Source organism: Nicotiana tomentosiformis, chromosome 7, assembly GCF_000390325.3.
Source record: "Nicotiana tomentosiformis chromosome 7, ASM39032v3, whole genome shotgun sequence".
NCBI classification, from domain to species: Eukaryota; Viridiplantae; Streptophyta; class Magnoliopsida; order Solanales; family Solanaceae; genus Nicotiana; species Nicotiana tomentosiformis.
The window spans coordinates 84,152,644-84,173,986 of NC_090818.1; the positions used below are offsets into that span (position 1 = coordinate 84,152,644).

General features: G+C 38.8%; 1 protein-coding gene across 2 annotated transcripts; it reads left to right on the forward strand.

Annotated features, from left to right (window-relative positions):
- The first annotated feature begins 507 nt into the window (after window positions 1-507).
- Window positions 508-17,155, forward strand: LOC104089061 (26S proteasome regulatory subunit 6B homolog). 2 transcript variants are annotated; one of them, XR_011409849.1, is made up of 7 exons: window positions 508-1,216; window positions 2,427-2,657; window positions 15,768-15,926; window positions 16,021-16,173; window positions 16,373-16,456; window positions 16,700-16,903; window positions 17,043-17,155. XR_011409849.1 is itself a non-coding variant. In XM_070181688.1 (6 exons), exons 1-6 carry the CDS (start codon window positions 734-736, stop codon window positions 16,832-16,834), a joined length of 1,245 nt encoding a protein of 414 aa, XP_070037789.1. In that variant the 5' UTR covers window positions 509-733; the 3' UTR covers window positions 16,835-17,155. The 2 variants fall into 2 exon arrangements, 1 of the variants encoding a protein (XP_070037789.1); XM_070181688.1 differs by having other exon boundaries at window positions 509-1,216; window positions 16,700-17,155.
- Window positions 17,156-21,343: the final 4,188 nt, after the last annotated feature.

Here is a 21,343-nt window from a genome sequence, read left to right on the forward strand (position 1 = left end):
TTCTAAAATTATGAATACATATAACTAAAATGGCTGTGCTCATCCACGTTGTACTGTTCCCACCTATGCATAAGAAAATACACATAACCCAATAAGGAAGCGGTTTAATTCGAGCACTAACGACCAGGCACTGAACGTCGTAGCTTATAAAACCTTCGACTGAGCCAATGAGGAGAATTACGGGAGTTGGTAATCGGTCGGAAGCTAGACCGACGAAAATTCTGAAGGCTTTTCCGATGTCTTTAGCGACAGAGAGGTTGTTGAGTTGGAGTTGTGTTAAGGACATAAGGGATTTGAGTGCGTCAGAGTAGTTGGAGAAAGTGTAATTGTTGCCGGAAATGGATTGGACCCAAACAACGGCGACTAAACCCAACCATTTTTTGTTCGGAGATGGGGAAGAGATTTGGCTAGCCGTTATAATTGATTTTGGGCTATAAAATGTATATTGCAATTTGTGGCTAGCGGCCGATATTAGTTTCTGGCGGATGATTATAAATGAATTGCTCTATTATAAAGTTATCATATGTTGTTCACAAATTATCACTATATACTTCACAAATTAATTATGTTGGGACCGTGCATAGGACGAGCTTACCTTACTACTAATTAGCTAAACTATAGCTAATCCTTGCAATAAGCCTCCAAGTTAGTATATGTCGCAGTTCCTTGTTTCCTGCTCCATTCTCTCTCCCTATTCTCTGTCAGCTCTCATTAGTCTCTTCCAGTCCCATCAATGGCAACACCAATGGTTCTCGATCCAACACCCGCTGCGGAGCTACCGGCAACTCGGCCGTACTCCTCCGTACACGACGTTACCTCCGACGGCGGCGAAGATGACCTCTATGGCCGCCTCAAATCTCTTCAACGACAGCTCGAGTTCATTGATATTCAAGAAGAATATGTGAAGGATGAGCTTAAGAATCTCAGGCGCGAAAACCTACGAGCTCAGGAAGAGGTCAAGCGGATCCAATCGGTGCCGCTCGTAATCGGCCAGTTCATGGAGATGATTGACCAGAATAACGCCATAGTCGGTTCCACTACTGGTTCCAATTACTACGTCAGGATACTCAGTACGATTAATCGGGAGCTCCTTAAACCCTCGGCTTCTGTTGCTTTGCACCGCCACTCGAATGCCCTTGTCGATGTTTTACCTCCTGAGGCAGATTCCAGTATTTCGCTGCTTAGCCAATCGGAGAAGCCTGACGTTACTTACACTGTAAGTCTTTGGTTCCTGAATTTTGCAGTTAGGCTTTTTACCTTGATGTGTTGAGTATGGTTCTTATGTCAATTTGTTGATTAAAAATTTTGTATCTCTGATATGATAGTTCTTAATAGTACTTATTGTTGTATCTATTCGTGAAATTTAGGGCTGTTATTCATGATTGGAACTAGAGTTTTATAATTTAATCTATAGTTTCTGGGATGCGCTAGGGTTTGCTATGTTGAGAATAGGAGTTGCCGATTTAGGCATGAATTGAGACTAGCTACAAACTCTTTGCATTGCAATCATAGTTTTAAAACTTCAAATATGAATTAGGTTTAGATAAGGGGTTATAGCCTCAGCTCTCAAATAGTTATAGGGAAGTATTTATTAGCTGCCTAAAAATTAGATACTTAGCTTTTCAACCTCGAACATCCTAGAGTCTGATGTTACATTCTCGATTGTTGAAGATAAAAGAAGAGATTGAAAGTTGATTTTCAAATAATGTCAAAAAGCATATCAACACATGTTATTGTTGCAGATTAAAGAAGAGATTGAAAGTTGATTTTCAAATAATGTCAAAAAGCATATCAACTCATTTTATTATAAATTTCATTAAATTACGAGCAACCAACTTTCACTGGCCTCAACTTGCAAGAAACTTTTCCACTGGCCACTAAACAAGATTTTTAAATTTTGTAAAATAAATTGTGGCCACTAAACAAGATTTTTCCACTGGCCTCAACTTGCAAGAAACTGTAGATAGTTGACTATTATTAGGAGTTGCGTGGAAGTGACATGTGAAATATTGCATCATGTAGACATGTACTAACAATTTATTGATTCACATGTAAATAGCATGTAGGTGATTGGAAGGGAACTTGGAAATTTAACTGACACAAAAAGGAACTTTGTCATTTAAATTCACTTTTCCTTATTAGCAGGGAAGATGAATGTGGAGGGCACAATTATTAACATTTCTCCAGTTTTGTGCTTAAGACCGAAAAAGTCTACTGCTGTTAGAGGGAAAATATTGTTCTAAGCTTAGAATGCTTATTAGGACAACTATGTGGCCTTTTGGTTTAGTAATTGCACCTTACATATGCACATGTGCATGTAACGTGTCTGGCTACTATATTGGAAGTAAATTTCTGGTTTAATCTGGTTCCTGTTATTAGTTTTTATTTATTTCCTTACTTTTTACACACATTTTCCCTGAAACCAGGATATTGGAGGATGTGACATTCAAAAGCAGGAAATCCGTGAAGCTGTTGAGTTACCTCTGACCCATCATGACTTGTACAAGCAGATTGGTATAGATCCACCCCGTGGTGTTTTGCTGTACGGTCCACCAGGTACTGGAAAAACTATGCTTGCAAAGGCTGTTGCGCATCACACGACTGCATCCTTCATAAGGGTTGTTGGCTCGGAATTTGTTCAGAAGTACTTGGGTGAGGTAAGCATTGAAATCTTGAAATGCCCTGAGCCTTGATATTTTATGTGTTAATCTGTTGTTATCACCTATTACTCATGACTGTTGAACTCTTCCAGTTGCATCCATTCAAACAAAAACTTGGCATTTAAAGTCTTTCCGGTTCTGTCTCATAAAGGGGGATTTGGAAGAAAAGCAACTTTTCTTGCATGAGAGGTCCATTTTCCGTTTAAATGACGTAATCAGTAGCTAATGCAAGAGCGACGGAAATACTCCTACTATGGTCTTGTTTAGGCAATTAACACTGTTGCCCTTGGAACATGTTTAAAAGGTTAGAATCATGTTTGGAGCTTACACATGATTTTTTGAGCTGTTTGGCTATCTAAGGTTGTTTTATGTTTTAGACCTGTGAACCATGATTCGTTTTGGAAGAAGCGGACTCCAAGTAATCATTCTTAATGTTTAGAACTCAGTCAACTTTTGCTTAGTTTTAAAGTATGATAACACGAGAATAACTTAATCTTAGCTACACTGGTAGAATTAGGTCTACTAAAGTAAATGATGCAAAGCAATGGGGAATATGATAGAAAAACTTCTTGTTCAAAAACTATTCTTATGAGGTTTGGAAGTATTTTGAAAAGGTTGAGTTTGATGACTAATCAAGGTAATTCAATATTATATTAAGGAGAAGAAAGATGCTGAATGAGTGGAGAAACAATACCTTTGTTTCAATAAATAAGAACAAATGGAGACTCACTTGGGTGTTTTGTGTGACAAGAAGGTGCCACCGAAACTTAAGGGTAAGTTCTACAAAGTGGTGGTCAGATCAACGATGTTGTATGGGGCGGAGTGTTGGCTAGTCAAGATCGCTCACCTACAGAAGATGTAGGTAGCAGAGATGAGGATGTTGCGATGGATGTGTGGGCACACCAGGTTAGATAAGATCAGAAATGAGGTTATTCGCGACAAGGTGGGTGTGGCCCCTATTGAGGACAAGATGCGGGAAGCGCGACTTAGATGGTTTGGGCATGCGAGCAGGAGGAGCACAGACGCCCCGTCGATGAGGTGTGAGAGGTTGACATTGGAGGGACTACGGAGAGGTAGAGGTAGGCCAAAGAAGAAGGGGGGAGAGGTGATTAGGCAAGACATGGCGCAACTTCAACTGAGGACATGACCCTTGATAGGAAGGTATGGAGGTCGAGAATTAGGGTAGTAGAGTAGGTAGTCTAGAGTGTTCATAACAGTAGTATTGACACGCAGTCTCGCTTCCTGTTGGTAGTAGGTTTTTATGATTAACCGTTGTTTTCTTTCATTGTTGATCACCTTACTATTTTGTTGTTTTTATTCTGCTTTTATATGGCTTTTTGGTACTGTCCCTTCTTGTCTATATTTTCATTAATGTGGTGCTTATGCTTTCCTGAACCGAGGGTCTATTGGAAACAACCTCTCTATCCTCACAAGGTAGGGGTAAGGTCTGTGTACATACTACCTTCCCCAGACCCCACAGTGTGGGATAATACTGGGTATGTTGTTGTTGTTGTCAATAAATAAGAACAAAGTTGTGCGAGTTATCGTTGTACTAATCTTATGAGCCGTATGGTGAAATTTGTGAAAGAGTGTTAGAGCATAAACTTTGGGACATTCCAAGTGTGATAGAGAACCATTTTGGATTTATGCGCGGTTGATCTACCATAGAGCTTTCTTTGCAAATAAAACTGATGAAAGTTTATAGGGAAAGAAATGCAGATTCCCACATGATACTCGTTGGTTTAGAGAAAGCATATGACATAGTATTAAGGGAAGTCTTTATCAAAAAGTTATGTTGAAGAAAAGTCTTTTTGTGGGTGCTCAAGAGGAAAGGAATTTATAAAAATATATAAAAATGCAATGAAGGATATTACGGGGAACAATCATCAATGCAAGAGTGCGAGAATACAAGGATGATATATAGAGAAGTTCCCAATAATTGTGGGTTTACACTTATGATCTACCTTGACCCGTACTGTATATCCTGATTATCGACGAACTAACCAATAGAATACAAGATAAAGTCTTGTTGTGTGTTATTTTCAAGTAATACTGCGTTAATGAAATAAATAGCAAATGAGTTGAACAAAAGCAGGAATTATGGAGCCACCCCAGAGAACAACGTTTTCCGAAGAACTAGAAGTTAGCTTGAATTTATCACTAAAGGTTTAGCCCATAAAAAGAATAAAAGTGAAGTGAGAGAAATGCAGATTCCCACATGATACTCATTGGTTTAGAGAAAGTGTATGACATAGTGTTAAAGAAAGTCTTTATCAGAAAATTATGTTGAAGAAAAGCCTTGTGTGTGCTCAAGAAAAGTGGAAAGGAATTCGCATAAAATATGGAATGCAATGAAGGATATTATGGGGAACAATCATCAGTGTTAGAGCGAGAATACATGTATGATATATAGAGAAGTTCCCGATAATTGCTGGTTTACACTTAAGATCTGCCTTGACCCCGTATTATGTATCCTGATTATTGACAAACCAACCAATATCATACAAGTTAAGGTTGTTATTGTGTGTTATTTTAAAATAATATTGTGTTAATGAACTAGCAAAGAACGAGCGAAAGTAGGGATCGTGGAGACACTCTATAGAATAACGGTTTCTGAAGAACTAGAAGTTAGAATTTATCACCGTAGGTTTAGCACATAAGAAGAATAAAAGTGCAGTGAGATTCTATAGGAGTATGATGTCTAAATGCAAACAATGCAAATATCTAGACCCAGTGTTCTAGGAGAATGGAAGTGTGACGACTGAATGTAGAAGTGTAGTGAGATTGTTACATGATAAGAAGATACTTAAAAAAGTGAAAGACAGGTTTTATAGAGTGGTGGTGAGGCCAAATAGAACATATTGGTTTTGCTATGTCCTCTGTGGATCTTAGCACACACTATTTATAGATGCGGCATAATGATGATTGAAGGTAGAAAAGATGGACGAGATAAAAATCACATTGAGGGTAGTTACTTCAGAAGACCTACAATCTCTCGGAAGCACATGGACATAGCTAAGAGCAGAAGACAATATAAGCAAAGGATCGAAATAGGTGATAACAACTGTTAGTCTAAGGTTTAGTTGTTTTTGATGAACTAAGAAATTTTCATTAATGGCATCAAGCAGATGCAAAAGGAAAAGAACAAAAGGATGATGAGTACAAAAGAAAGTCTTAGCTCCAATACAGGCTAGCTAAGGTAATTCCAAGGATCTAAAAAATTCAAAAAAGCTCAGGGGAATTTACGGGGGAGAGAATTGCACCAACTACTTGGTAACAAAAAACATTTGAGCAAAGGTGTAGTTGATGAAATGACATTAATTTTTCGAGAATTGCCCAAGTTTTCTTTGTTTTTGTAAGATACCTGTACTCCAGTTTGAGGATAAGTGTGAGATTTAGAGAATTTCTAGTTCTAGAGATTTTATTATTCACTATTGGCATGAAATATGGTCGAATAGAGGATAAAGATTACAAAGATTAAATGTCGTCAACCACAACTAATTTGGGATTGAGGTATAGTTAATTAATTTACAGATTTATTATTTACTATTGGCATGAATTATGGCCGAATAGAGCATAAAGATTTTGGAGAATAAATATTGTCGACCACAATTAATTTGGGATTGAGGTAGTTGGTTAATATTCCAAGGAATGTATTAGACACTAACAACTTGTAATTATGTAGCACTTCCTCCGTTTCAATTTATGTGTCTTATTTTCGCTTTTTGATTGTTTAAAAAAGAATGTCACATTCGATATTTAGTAAGTCATTCCCTTGTAGACTTTTGTTGTGTATGGTCAAGTCTCTAATACCCAATTCCCCATTGCTTTTTTTCTTGTATGATTTTGGACCAACTAATAAGATGTTACTTGTGAGAGCTGTTGTTTCCTTGCCAAAGGAAGTTCCTCCTGATCTTGTCTAGCTGCTTATGAACCTTGCTAGGAATGGGGAACAGTGACATGTAGTAAGTGGCGATGCTATCAAGGACGCTGTTAATGAAAGTTAATCTCTTCTCTCCCATGGATAAGTACTGCATCTGCAAAGCTGCCAAGTTAATCTCTTCTCTCCCATGGATAAGTACTGCATCTGCAAAGCTGCCAGTCTCTTTTCAAACTTCCCAATGATCTCATTCCAGATTTCAACGAGCTTTGTTACACTTGTAATTATGTAGCACTTCCTCCGTTTCAATTTATGTGTCTTATTTTCGCTTTTTGATTGTTTAAAAAGAGCAGAAGCAAATGGCTTTAGTAGGCAGTTTGGCCTTCCAGATTAGTTTCCAAGGCCAGAAGTCAATTATCTGATTCTGAAAACTTAATAGCTGGTAGTATTCCTCAAAGTGAAAATACTGATGTTTCCCCAAATCAGTCTGTTAGCTTTGGTTTCATCAATGGTGCACCACTCCACACTAGCTAGTAATTCCAACAGACTGTCTATCTCCCAATCCTGTGCATATCTTCTGAATAATACATTCCAGTTGTACCTGCATCTGTTTTGAGCAATGGAGGAGTTCTTGTCTTAGGCAATCTGAAACAAATTTGGGTATACCTCCATGAGTGGAGTATTGTTTAACCATTTGTCCTTCCAGAAGCTAATGTTTAAACCATTTCCTGCTTTGAACGATTCCTGCTCAGAGAATTCATTTCCGAGCTTGCTGAAATGTTGCCAAGGATCAACCCCATGAGATGTAGTGGATATTTTTGTTCTCCAGTTGTCCTTTCTACCATGTTTAGCAACAATTACTTTCTTCCAGAGACTTGGTTCATCTATACGAAACCTCCATAGCCATTTCATGAGTAGACTTTTGTTGTGTATGGTCAAGTCTCTAATACCCAATTCCCCATTGCTTTTTTTCTTGTATGATTTTGGACCAACTAATAAGATGTTACTTGTGAGAGCTGTTGTTTCCTTGCCAAAGGAAGTTCCTCCTGATCTTGTCTAGCTGCTTATGAACCTTGCTAGGAATGGGGAACAGTGACATGTAGTAAGTGGCGATGCTATCAAGGACGCTGTTAATGAAAGTTAATCTCTTCTCTCCCATGGATAAGTACTGCATCTGCAAAGCTGCCAAGTTAATCTCTTCTCTCCCATGGATAAGTACTGCATCTGCAAAGCTGCCAGTCTCTTTTCAAACTTCCCAATGATCTCATTCCAGATTTCAACGAGCTTTGTTACACTTGTAATTATGTAGCACTTCCTCCGTTTCAATTTATGTGTCTTATTTTCGCTTTTTGATTGTTTAAAAAAGAATGTCACATTCGATATTTAGTAAGTCATTCCCTTGTAGGAATCACATAGTATGTTTAAAGACCACAAAATTCAAAGAGTATTTTGGTATGTTATATACAACTTTATTTTAAGATCACAAGATTCAAAGATTTCTTGTATCCAACGGTGTGACCTAGTGGTCAATAAAGTGAGAAAAGAACCATGGTCTCGGGTTCAAATCCCAACAGAGGTAAAAAACACAAAGTGCTTTCTTTCCATTTGCCTAAGCCTTAGTGGATAGAGTTATTTGGTACCTTTGCTGGTGAGAGGTAACATGTACCCGGTGAAATAGTCAAGGTATGCGCAAGCTACTAACTCAAATGCCACAATCATAAAAAAAGAGAAAAGTCCAATTTTCCCTTGAACTCTACAAAATGGTCTAGTTTGGCCTCCGTTAATAGTTGGGGTCAAATCTACCCTATAGTTACAAATGGACTAGATTTACCCTTATTGACTAACGGCGGAAGGTTAGTCTCTAATGACCCTTTTTCACAAGGAAAGATGGTCAAATTTGCCCATGAAATTTTCGAAATGGTCCAGATTTGACCACTATTTTTCTCAGTCGCCATCTCTCATCCCTCTAAATTGATCGCTACCATAACAATTAATTCTTCTCCTCAAAAACACCATATGAAGAGCATCATTAATCCACCAGCACTTCACCCCTACGCACTGTTGTCAAAGGCGCGCTTAAAGCGCGCTTAAGCCCTGAAGCGAGGTTCAAAACATGTTGAGCGCTTCGCCTCGCTTAGCGGGCTTTTCAGTGTCATCATCAAGGCTATAAGCCATACTTTTCATTGCCAATGGGTGTAATCTGAAAAGGCGACACTAAACAATTGATATTTCACTTTATCGTAATTCTTTTTTAGTTTCTTTGTCCATGTAGTGTTATTCACACTTATAATTATTTAATCTTGGACTACACATGCATATTTGTATTTTTTCTCCATTTGCGCCTTTCTCCATTAAAGCACTCGCTTTATTTACGCTTTGCACTTAAAGTCCCAATGGACCTTAGAGCTTTTTTGCACTTTTCGTCCTTGATAACATAACACTGCCCCTACGACTCACACAGATAGAGCACACAAAAATCTACATGAAAACTACCCCACTCAAACGATTTATATCACACCTTCATCTGTACCACTTCCCTCATTCATTATTCTACCTCTGCCAGAAGACCACCGGTCCTTAACTACTATAACCCCACCATGACCGGCACAATACTGCTGCAAATGATTTAGGAGCTAAATTTTGTGTACCTTGTTATTGAATTCTCTGTACTTGGGTTTTGTTTTAGCATTAGGAGGTCGATGTAGAGTTTTGGCATTGGTATTGGTGATCTCAGAAGAATTGGTGATGGAGTTGTGTCGATGGAGTTCCAGCAGAGGTGGAAATCTTATTTGGTGATGCAACTAATCATTGTTTGAGTTCCATTTGGGCTAATTGAGGCTTGACTCTTGAGCTTGGTTATTTTGAGCTTGGGAATAAAGATCTAGTCTTTGGAGTTTGGAGTCTTGAAGAAGACGGCAGTGAGCTGCCGGAACAGTGACCATGTTCTTCAAAGCTTAGGAGGAAATTTGGACCATTTCGAATAGTTCAAGGGCAACTTTGATCCCTACCCTTGTAAAAAAGGCCCACGTGTTGGACACATGCGGTTAGTCAATAAAGACAAAGCTAGCCCATTTTTTGTAACGGCAATGATAGATTTGACCATTTCCAAAAACCAAATATTTCTTACATTCTTAGACTGTGTCAATCGTGCCTAGTTAAACCAAGAATCAAGATACATAAAATGAACCAGAGGGAGTAGTATGGTTGCAAAACGGCAAAAGCCTGAAAATATTAGTGGAGTCCTGTTTGTTACAATCGATTCATAGTTTTGCCTTTGTTGGAGTTTTGAGCCTACAATATATCTATCTGGCACTACCTCCACCCCTAAGTACATGACCTAGTTCCTGTCGTAATTGTTGACTTTATTGTTGGTCTAGTCTTGGAAAAGGTAATCCTATGAGTCTGTGACAAGTTGTCTGCAATGGCTATTGTGAGTTTCAGATTCTAGTTCAGCAAGTTTTTTCATTCGTATAACTGCAAATATGGTGCAAGTCTAGGGGGCATATTTCTCCTTAGTGCAAATGTTCATAAGCTACTGCAGCTCCACTTACTCAATTGTTGAATAATGAAAAGGAAATTAGATGATTTGCTTTTTCTTTCTACTTTTCACAGGAAAAAAATTGATTATCTGACTCTTTCTGACAGCATGCCTCTGCTTTCCACTGGCACTTTCCTAGACTCTTTTACTCCATCCTTTATATGGAAACTATTCTTGGTTGACAACCATAACTTGAAGCATGCTGGTTGCATTTTTGGAATCATACTGGTCTCCTTCAATAAGCATACTTCCTAAGCACTCCAAGAGAATGCTATTGGTACCAGTCTCAAAAAAAAAAAGCACTCCAAGAGAATGCATCCTTCAGTAGACTCTCTGTATTCTTTTTCCATGAATTTAAACCATTTTGTTTTTATGAAGTAAGGTGTTTCATAAAAAAGAAAAGAACTGAAGTACAAGAGCACCAAAATATACTTTGTTAGCCCCTTTACATTGTGTCAATAAAAAAATGAGGGAACTAACAAAGTCAAAAAAAGGGTCAAAGCTAATTACAGGAGTTAAGTTGTCCAACAAAAAAGGTTAAGCAGACAGCTAGCTTTAAGCGATTGAATTGGAGTTGAGATCCCAGCAAAACATCTATCATTCCTCATTCCACATGCACCAAAAAATAATTGCAGAATCATCACCCAGATCTTCTTGATGGTCTTGTCAACTCTCCATAGGCTCCAGCTTGCATATGCTTCACTAACATGCTGTGGCATGACCCAGTGAATGCCAAAGATAGAATAGAACATATTCCATAGGTCCTTAGCCACTCTACAATGCAAGAAGAGGTGGCTGGCTGACTGTCTCTCAACTGTTTTGACACATATAGCATCTGTTAAGAGCAATCCAGCTGAAGCAAATGGCTTTAGTAGGCAGTTTGGCCTTCCAGATTAGTTTCTAAGGCCAGAAGTCAATTATCTGATTCTGAAAACTTAATAGCTGGTAGTATTCCTCAAAGTGAAAATACTGATGTTTCCCCAAATCAGTCTGTTAGCTTTGGTTTCATCAATGGTGCACCACTCCACACTAGCTAGTAATTCCAACAGACTATCTATCTCCCAATCCTGTGCATATCTTCTGAATAATACATTCCAGTTGTACCTGCATCTGTTTTGAGCAATGGAGGAGTTCGTGTCTTAGGCAATCTGAAACAAATTTGGGTATACCTCCATGAGTGGAGTATTGTTTAACCATTTGTCCTTCCAGAAGCTAATGTTTAAATCATTTCCTGCTTTGAACGATACCTGCTCAGAGAATTCATTTCCGAGCTTGCTGAAATGTTGCCAAGGATCAACCCCATGAGATGTAGTGGATATTTTTGTTCTCCAGTTGTCCTTTCTACCATGTTTAGCAACAATTACTTTCTTCCAGAGACTTGGTTCATCTATACGAAACCTCCATAGCCATTTCATGAGTAGACTTTTGTTGTGTATGGTCAAGTCTCTAATACCCAATTCCCCATTGCTTTTTTTCTTGTATGATTTTGGACCAACTAATAAGATGTTACTTGTGAGAGCTGTTGTTTCCTTGCCAAAGGAAGTTCCTCCTGATCTTGTCTAGCTGCTTATGAACCTTGCTAGGAATGGGGAACAGTGACATGTAGTAAGTGGCGATGCTATCAAGGACGCTGTTAATGAAAGTTAATCTCTTCTCTCCCATGGATAAGTACTGCATCTGCAAAGCTGCCAGTCTCTTTTCAAACTTCCCAATGATCTCATTCCAGATTTCAGCATTCTTGTATTTGCTCCAAGAGGTAGACCTAGATAGGTGGTAGGGAATGACTCAATTGTGCAACCCATGATGTTTGACAGATCTAATTAGGCACATTGTTGACTGGATACATGATGCTTTTCAGCATGTCGATATGTAAACCTGATAAAGCTTAAACGAGGAGAAGAGTTAAATTCAAATACAACATTTGTGATGTTATAGCCTCGTAGAAGATAAGTGTATCATCAACATATAGCAAGTGTGACTCTGTGATAGAATTCCCAGGATCAATACTCACGTTGAAACCTTGAATCCACTGCATTTGCCTAGCCTTTTCCAACTTTTGCTCAAACCTTCCATTGCTATAATGAACAAAAAGGGGGAGAGGGGTCTCCTTGTCTGGCCCCTCTCTGAGGTGAGAAGAAACCTACTGGACCTCTGTTGACTATCACCGAATATTTCATGGTTGAGATGCTAATTTTGATCCATCTGTCTCCAAATCCCATTTCCCTAAGAATAGAGATGAGATAGGACCAACTGAGCTGGTCAAATGCCATTTCTATGTCAAGCTTGCACATCACACCAGGTTCACCACTTTGAATCCTCCAGTCAAGTACTTCATTGGCTATCAGTGCTGCATCCACGATTTGCCTGTGTAAAATTAAAACCATTTATTAGATGTCAAGCAGAACATAGTGTCTGAAAAATTCTTCAAGTCCCAGAACAATCTTGAGGAAGTGGTTTGGCCAAAAACTACTCTCAAGGATGCCCTATGTTCTGGTAGCATTTTTGGAAATACTTATTCATGAAGTATTTCTTCGATCCTTATGAAACAAAGAGGCAACAAAGAAAGAGGCCTAACTACAGAATGAAAGACTATAAATTTGCTAGCTCGGTAAGAACAATCAGAATACAAGGATGCAAGGACGGGACCAGGCTAGAGGACTCTCTATCGTCCCCATCGTCCTAACAGCCAATCACGTCACGCAATTTGAGTTACGAACTGTTTGATTGTTCTTGGGAAACTGAATCCGTAACACAATCAGGGGTGCCGGGCTTGGCTCAATATCGGGATAGAAGGAGGCCTAGTTTCCTAGGCTGTTTTCCGGGCTAAGGTAACAAAAGTAGGGTGAAAGCTTTGATAACTAATAGTAGCTCACTAACTTTTTGTATCTTACGGATACAGTTTAATATTTCAGATCAAATGCCTGAGACCTAGCAGCTAACAGATTTAGAGTTGGGTCCTAACTGTTAATTACGAGATACATACTGTATTCTTAGCTAGCGTTTGGCCATAAATTCCCAAATTTGTTCTGAAAAATCTGATTTGGGTGAAGTTTGGTTTGAAGATGAAAATGTGTTTGGACATCAGTTTTCAAAACATATTTCCCAAATTTATTTTGGAAAAACATGAAACATGACTTATACCCACAAGTTCTAAAAACTATCACAAATACCCAACAGTACCATTATTAATAACATTCATTATATTATCGCAAACCATAGTCCTGAACATAAATAAATTTGATACAAAATTATCATTTTTATAATGAACTACATGATACACTATCAGGTGACCGAGAAGACGAAGCAACATTGTTACAAAATAATAAATGGTGGGCTATTTTATAAAATACAAAAGTTTGGGGCAATTTTTAAAAAATATAATAGTGATATTTTGGTCCATTTGGGATTTGGAATTTTGCCAAAATGTAGGCAAAATCTATGGCCAAACATGTGTTTGCCAAATAAAACCCAAATTTATTTTGGCAAAATCTATGGCCAAACGGGTCCTTATATTCTAGCTGACTTTACTTTAAGAAAATCCTTAATATGAGCAATATGTATTTTTGGCATTGCAGCCCTGTTCCAATTGCTGTCCTTCCAATTTTGGATTTGCTTTCATCCATTGTCTAACAGACCGTGTCCACTATTGATCCACTGGTTTCTTGAGTTCTTTCATCACTTTTTTTTTTTGCAAAATAGAAAATGTTCTGAAAAATTGAAATCGAACTGGAACAAAATTTACTTGTTGGCCTCTTCCTACAACAACATACCTAGTATTATCCCACACTGTGGGGTTTGGGGAGAGTAGTGTGTACGCAAATCTTACCCCTACCTTGTAAGGATAGAGAGGTTGTTTCTATTAGACCCTCGGCTCAGGAAAGCATAAGCATCACATTAATGAAAATATAGACAAGAAGGGACAGTATCAAAAAGCCATATAAAAGCAGAATAAAAACAAGATAGTAAGGTGATCAACAATGAAATAAAACGACAGTTAGTCATAAAAATCTACTACCAACAGAAAGCGAGACTGCGTGCCAATACTACTTTTATGAACACTCCAGACTAACTACTCTACTACCCTAATCCTCGACCTCCATACCTTCCTATCAAGGGTCGTGTCCTCAGTCAGCTGAAGCTGCGCCATGTCTTGCCTAATCACCTCTCCCCACCTCTTCTTTGGCCTACCTCTACCTCTCCGTAGGCCCTCCAATGTCAACCTCTCACACCTCCTCACCGGGGCGTCTGTGCTCCTCCTCGTCACATGACCAAACCACCTAAGCCGCGCTTCCTGCATCTTGTCCTCAATAGGGGCCACACCCACCTTGTCGCGAATAATCTCATTTCTGATCCTATCTAACCTGGTGTGCCCGCACATCCATCTCAACATCCTCATCTCTGCTACCTTCATCTTCTGGACATGAGCGATCTTGACTGGCCAACACTCAGCCCCATATAACATCGTTGGCCTGACCACTACTCTGTAGAACTTACCCTTAAGTTTCGGTGGCACCTTCTTGTCACACAAAGCACCGGAAGCGAGTCCCCATTTCATCCATCCCGCCCCAATACGATGTGTGACATCTTCATCAATCTCCCCATCCTCTGAATAATAGACCCAAGTTACTTAAAACTTCCTCTCCTAGGGATGACCTGCGAGTCCAGCCTCCCCTCCTTGAGTCTCGCCACTGAATTTACACTCCAAGTATTCTGTCTTGGTCGTGCTCAACTTGAAATCTTTAGATTCCAGGGTCTGCCTCTATACCTCTAATTGCGCGTTGACATCGTCTCGCGTTTCGTCAATCAATACAATATCATCTGCAAATAGCATGCACCACGACACCTCCCCTTGGATGTGGCGCGTCAGTACGTCCATCGTCAGAGTAAACAAAAAAGAGCTGAGTGCTGACCCCTGATGCAACCCCATCATAACCGGGAAATGGTCTGAGTCCCCACCCACCGTCCTCATTCGGGTCTTTACTCTATCATACATATCCTTAATCAACCTAAAAAGACAAGGAAAGAGAAGGGCAAACCGATAAGCAATTAAAGTATAGAGGAAAATAGAGTAGCAAAGACTAGAGAATAAATCGACTACGTCATAGACTGGAATACAGATGTGCACCAGCTATCAGGTGTCATGTATGGAGTATCTGGTCTCAAAGAAGAGCGAATGTTCCTTCAATACGTGGAAAAATCCCTATTATAAGTTTTTATTTGGGACTCACATGTTTCCCAAGTTTTGATATTATTTTGTGTCTATTAATTTTACTATTAGGTGTATTGTTCCGATCTGCTTGCGAAAGCTGTTTGCCTTGTGCCTTTTAAATCACTGCTATAAAGTAAGATGGAATGTCCAGGAATACCTCCAACCTTAAGGAATACAACGATTGGGACATCAGGTTCTTTGGTTTCAATCATCTTTCACTAGCAGACATCATTTATGAGAACCATTTTTCGAAATACGGAAGTTATTGTAGACAGATCTGTTTGCAATCAGGTAGCAGAGTCCAATTATGTCAAAATGCAGTTTTGCGTTGCATTTTGTATGTTTCGTTGCAGCATGTTCATCTGGATACAACCTTTTTGATCCTGAATGTAGAGTGGTGAAATGGGATCGCTTCAATCCACCATTGGCTTTAATTTTATACTAGTTTTGATCATTTCACTTAATCTTTGACTGTTGTAGGGCCCACGAATGGTTCGTGATGTCTTTCGCCTTGCCAAAGAAAATGCACCAGCAATCATATTCATTGATGAGGTAGATGCAATTGCTACTGCTAGGTTTGATGCTCAGACTGGAGCTGATAGAGAGGTCCAGCGTATCCTTATGGAGTTGCTAAATCAGGTATGCTTCTTTATTTAGATCTGAAGTAGTTCTGGCTGTATAGATGTAAAAACTTTGAATATTTATGGAATTTCTTTCTGGTTTTTGTCTGCAGATGGATGGTTTTGACCAAACTGTTAATGTGAAAGTTATTATGGCTACTAATAGAGCTGATACATTGGACCCTGCACTTCTGCGTCCTGGAAGGCTTGATCGTAAGATTGAATTTCCTTTGCCTGATAGGCGTCAGAAAAGGCTTGTTTTTCAGGTGAGTTTTGGTTGTTAGATGATCTTCTACTCATGTTTGTCTTCTTTCCTCACTCATTCCTGGGAAAAAAGAAGTGAAGAGGAAGGACGAGTGTAGGCAGTTTAGATGGATGAACTTGTAAACTGTGCATCTCCTGCAAAAGTATTTCCGCTTTTTCATACTAAATCAAGCACAATTTAAAATTGATTATTTTGGGCAGGTCTGCACTGCTAAGATGAACTTAGGTGATGAGGTCGACTTGGAGGACTATGTTTCTCGCCCTGACAAAATTAGTGCTGCTGAGGTTAGTCTTTCAACTCTCTATCTGCTTTGGTTTGGTAAATAGGGTCCTTTGCTACTTATCTAGAATGTCAAGAACAGTGGTCAGTGCTCATGGTTCTATAGTTTGGTGCAACTGTTTTGTCCTTTCTTTCCTCCCTTGTATTGGATAAATACTGTGGTTAGTAATGATAGAAATGCAAGTAACCATTATCAATGAGTCAATTTGGGCAATGCATATATGTGATGCATGTTGCAATATCTTCAGATTGCTGCAATATGTCAAGAAGCGGGTATGCATGCTGTGCGCAAGAATCGATATGTCATTCTTCCCAAGGACTTCGAAAAGGGGTACAGGACGAACGTGAAAAAGCCTGATACTGATTTTGAGTTCTACAAGTGATCTGTGAAAGTGGCCAAGCAAATCTTTCAGAAAACTTTTATGCATGTCCATGAGGTTTTTAATCATCTGGTTGGTTGGTTCTATGTCCAAAAGTAGTTTTTATCCTTCTATTATAATCAATCATTTGTTATTTCAGAAATAGTTTATAGGCAGCCTATGGTTTGGCTTTAGGTGCAGAATTCTTATATCTTGATTCACCTTTCGTCAGGCCTCAACTTATTCTCATGGTGTGGAACGGTTGGGTCTTGCCACTTGTGGATTGCTGTAATATGTTCAACTTGTTTTACGTTGCAATGATTCCAATGCTATTTTTAATGGTCATATGCAACATGCATCAGATGAGAGGTAATTTCTCTTAGAGATGTGTGAGGATCTTTGTCTGTTGGGAGCTGGAAAAAAACGGACAGTACTCTGTTATAGCAACTGGCGCCAACATGTCTTTTATCCACATTTTCCCCTTTAAATGTTAACTAAATATTAAAGTTGGTTACCTAGTGTCTTCTCAAAACTGCTGGAAGAGGATTATTTCAACCTTTGGGATGCAAAAGTAAGAAGTACAGACAAACAAACAGTTTGTCGTCTTTAAAGGAAACCTACGAGAAATGTGTCGTGGCTACCATGGAATGCTTTTCTTTTTTTCCTTCTGAAAAGGGAAAGAAATATAATGTTTTATGTAGGCTTAAATTCCAAAATTGGTGCTTCCTGAAATTGGGATCAAATGACTTTAGTCCCACTCATGGCCACGTTTCCTCTTATGTGTCCCGTTTTTGATTTAATATCTTTTCCTGCGCTTATCTTGTATTGAGGTATACCTAAGAAATGCGTAAAAGTAGGCAGTAGAAGGGGAGGGATTGTTGTTTTCTCTGTGGACCTTGTTGTGCTTGTTCCCCAAAGCATTGAAAAAGCCCTTGTTGTGCTTGTTCCCCAAAGCATTGAAAAAGCAAAATTTGTTGCTGATTCAATCTTATCTATTGCTGCTTTCGAATAGACTGAAAGAGAATTTTGATGTCAGAAATTGTCTTATCAACCGCAGAACATAGGTAACGTCAGGTCAAAACATAGGTAATATCAGGTTTAGCGATTGTAAAATATCTAAATTTTCGTCCATCCTCTATCAAATTTGAACGAAAATGGCGCCTGTCAAAACATGAGTTCGAACAGATTTGGGCAGAGTGTTTTTTTTTTTTTTGGGGGGGGGGGCGTCTGCATGCTTTTGAAATTATGCGATCACAACTTTGAGATAGAATCTGTCAAAGCATGTTGCATTAGGACCGTGCATAATTCGGAAAATACCAAATTACCATACCGAAAGCGAAATTTTTGGTATTTGGTTTAAAATTTAAAAATATTTGGTATTAGGTATGGAATTTGGTATTTTTTAAAAATTACTGAAATACCGATACCGTACCGAAATACATACTAAATTACATAATATACATATTATTTATAGCATAAATATAAAAGTTATAAAATTTTACTTCCCTTTATTCTTATTTATTTTTTTAAATATTTCCCACCTTTTATTTTCACTATACGTACCTTTCCCCCCATTTTTTTGGTTACCTGCTTACACCCTGTCGTTTCTCCTTTTTAGTTTTAGGTTTAGAAATCTAAAATCCATCATTTTCAAACCTTACTTCAACTTAGACCATAGTCAAATCTCTCCAGCTCTTTTGTTGTAAGCTGCGCCTGGCTTCTAGTTTCATGTTCTTTTGTTAAAGCCTGCGCGCCACCTATTTTTGTCTATGTGGTTAATGGATGTTACACAGAGTGGTTTTTGTAAACAACACTTGTGAAATACTTATTTTGGTCACATTTTGAGAAGCTTACTGGTGTCCGGTGCATTCTTTATGATGATGCAAGTTAGAGCTTTAGAGCAGACATATTTACATATTGAAGAGGTTTGTAAACATTATTCTAATCTTATGCTCCTGTTTATAGAAGTCTCATATATGATGTATAGTTTTGCTGCATTCATAAGATTGATTTTATTGGCTAGTTATAATTTTAATTTTGTTGGCTAGTTAAGGTGCTTTTCTCCCCTAAATATTATGTAAGTTGCTTTAGAGCCGAACAAACCGAAGTTACCGTACCGAATAAATCAAAATCGAAAGGCGAAAAACCGAACCATACCGAATTTAATTAGGTACCGTATTGGTATAGCATTTTAGGAAATCGAATACCGAAAATACCGAACTAAATTGTCTAAATACCGTACCGACCGATGAACACCCCTATGTTGCATTGTCTTCCTCCAATTCTTTGTAGATGTGTTATGCCCTTCTCAATTTCAACACAAGCAGATGCGAGAGGAAATGATGATTTCAAAGGAGTTTCCAATACACACAAGATTCAATATATAATATTGAAAAAATTAAAATCTAAACAGTTAATTAATTATTGGGTAATTAGTAGAGGCCGTGAGGTGGAAGGGGTCAAGGACTTCAGGAGAAAAGCAATTTGCTGGGCATGAGCCTCTCTGTCTTTCCTCAGCTCCTCTCTAAGCTCCTTTGTTTCCTTCCTTATATAATCATTCTCATCTCTTAGCTTCTTTTTCTCCTCCAAGGCCAACTCCAGTCTCATAGAAAGCTCAGCTGCTGCCTGGTATGAGTGTTGTACCACCATCTCTGGACTTCATATCACTACACCCACACTGCTTTAGAATCACATTGTCCATTACATAATTATAGTTTCCATACTTAAGCTCGGGAAGATCCAGTCAACAGGAACCCATATGGTATTGCATGGGAAGTTTTGGTTGTGTCAGCAATCTCCATATATTTGATCATCGATCCTGACAGATTTATTGGTCTCCCAGTATCTAACAACTTCATCACAGTCATGTCTAGAAGAGTATCTTCATGCCTCATTTCAAATCTTTGAAGTATGCAGGAGTGCACAAAGTGAAACAGTAGCTTGTGAAAGGGGATCATGTCGATTTTGAGCACTATAGTAGGAATGTCCAATTCGAAGTTCTGAAAGAACTTTCTTGTCACATCAACCCCAACGTCCACATTGTCATCAATTGCTGGCTACTTCTTCTTTCAAGCAGTTATCAAAGCCTTTGGAGGAAATATCCAACAGTAATCCCAAGTCTTCATTATCAAATTACAGATCAAAGTCTCCTACTGAACATTTTTTTACAGTTTTACCATCAAACTAAAAGTTTCACTAAGAACTCCACTACAGCTAGCTCACAGGTTGGAGGAAAAGGCCTCACAAACAGATGAGTCCAACCTTGCAACTCAATCTTTTCTTTTAACTAAGCCATACCCGGTTCATAAATATTTGCCAAAATCTTCCCATTCAAAATTTTTCTACTCCCAAACTCCTTAACTCTGTCAACTACTTCAGGCTGTGCTGATTTCTTTTTCCCTTATTTCTTCCCTTGATCCTCAAAAGTAGTTTCCTTTGAAGCTTTTACAGTATGATTCTTTTAGGTAACCACCCTCTTCTTAACAAGTGATACAGTTTCCTCATCATTAATTTCTACCACTGCTTCTTTAGGCGCATTAGACTTTTTGCCTTTACTGCTCTTCTTGGCAATTTCGGCCAATATCTCATCTTCTGCCTTCCTTTTACTCCTAGTAATAGGAGTTCTACATGGAGGAACAACAACAACAACAACAACAACAACAACCCAGTAGAATCCCACTAATGGGGTCTGGGGAGGGTTGTATGTAGGCAGACCTTACCCCTACCCCAAAGGAGTAGAGAGGTTGTTTTCGAAAGATCCTTGGCTCAAGAAAACAAAAAGATAAAACGACAAGAGGAGACAACATTAGTATCACCATAACAATCATAGAAAAAATAGGAACACCATGAAATACAGAAGAAAGATGCAAAGCAAAAACGATAGCTAGTAAATAGGACATGCACTGAAAAGCGAAGTAGTAAAACACAACATTGTCACTAGCTACCCTAGACAAAAACCCTACGTGGCCAGTACCACAATGGTACGAAGTAAGTCAAGACTCAACTACATCCTAACCTATAAATCTAATACTCGACCTCCACATCTTCCTATCAAGTGTCATGTCCTCGGAAATCTGGAGTCTCGCCATATCCTGTCTGATCACCTCTCCCCAATACTTCTTAGGCCGCCCTCTACCTCTTCTCGTGCCCTCCACAACCAGTCGCTCACACCTCCGTACCGGAGCATCTGGGCTTCTCCTTTGAACATGTACGAACCATCTAAGCCTCGCTTCCCGCATCTTGTCATCAATGGGAGCCACGTGCACCTTCTCTTGAATAACATCATTCCTAATCTTATCTATCCTAGTGTGCCCGCACATCCACCTCAACATCCTCATTTCTGCTACTTTTATCTTCTGGATATGTGAGTTCTTAACGGGCCAACACTCAGCCCCATACAATATGGCTGGTCTAACCACCACTTTATAGAACTTACCTTTGAGTATTAGTGGCACTCTCTTGTCACACAAGACTCCAGAGGCTAACCTCCACTTCATCCATCCTACTCCAATACGGTGTGTGACATCCTCGTCG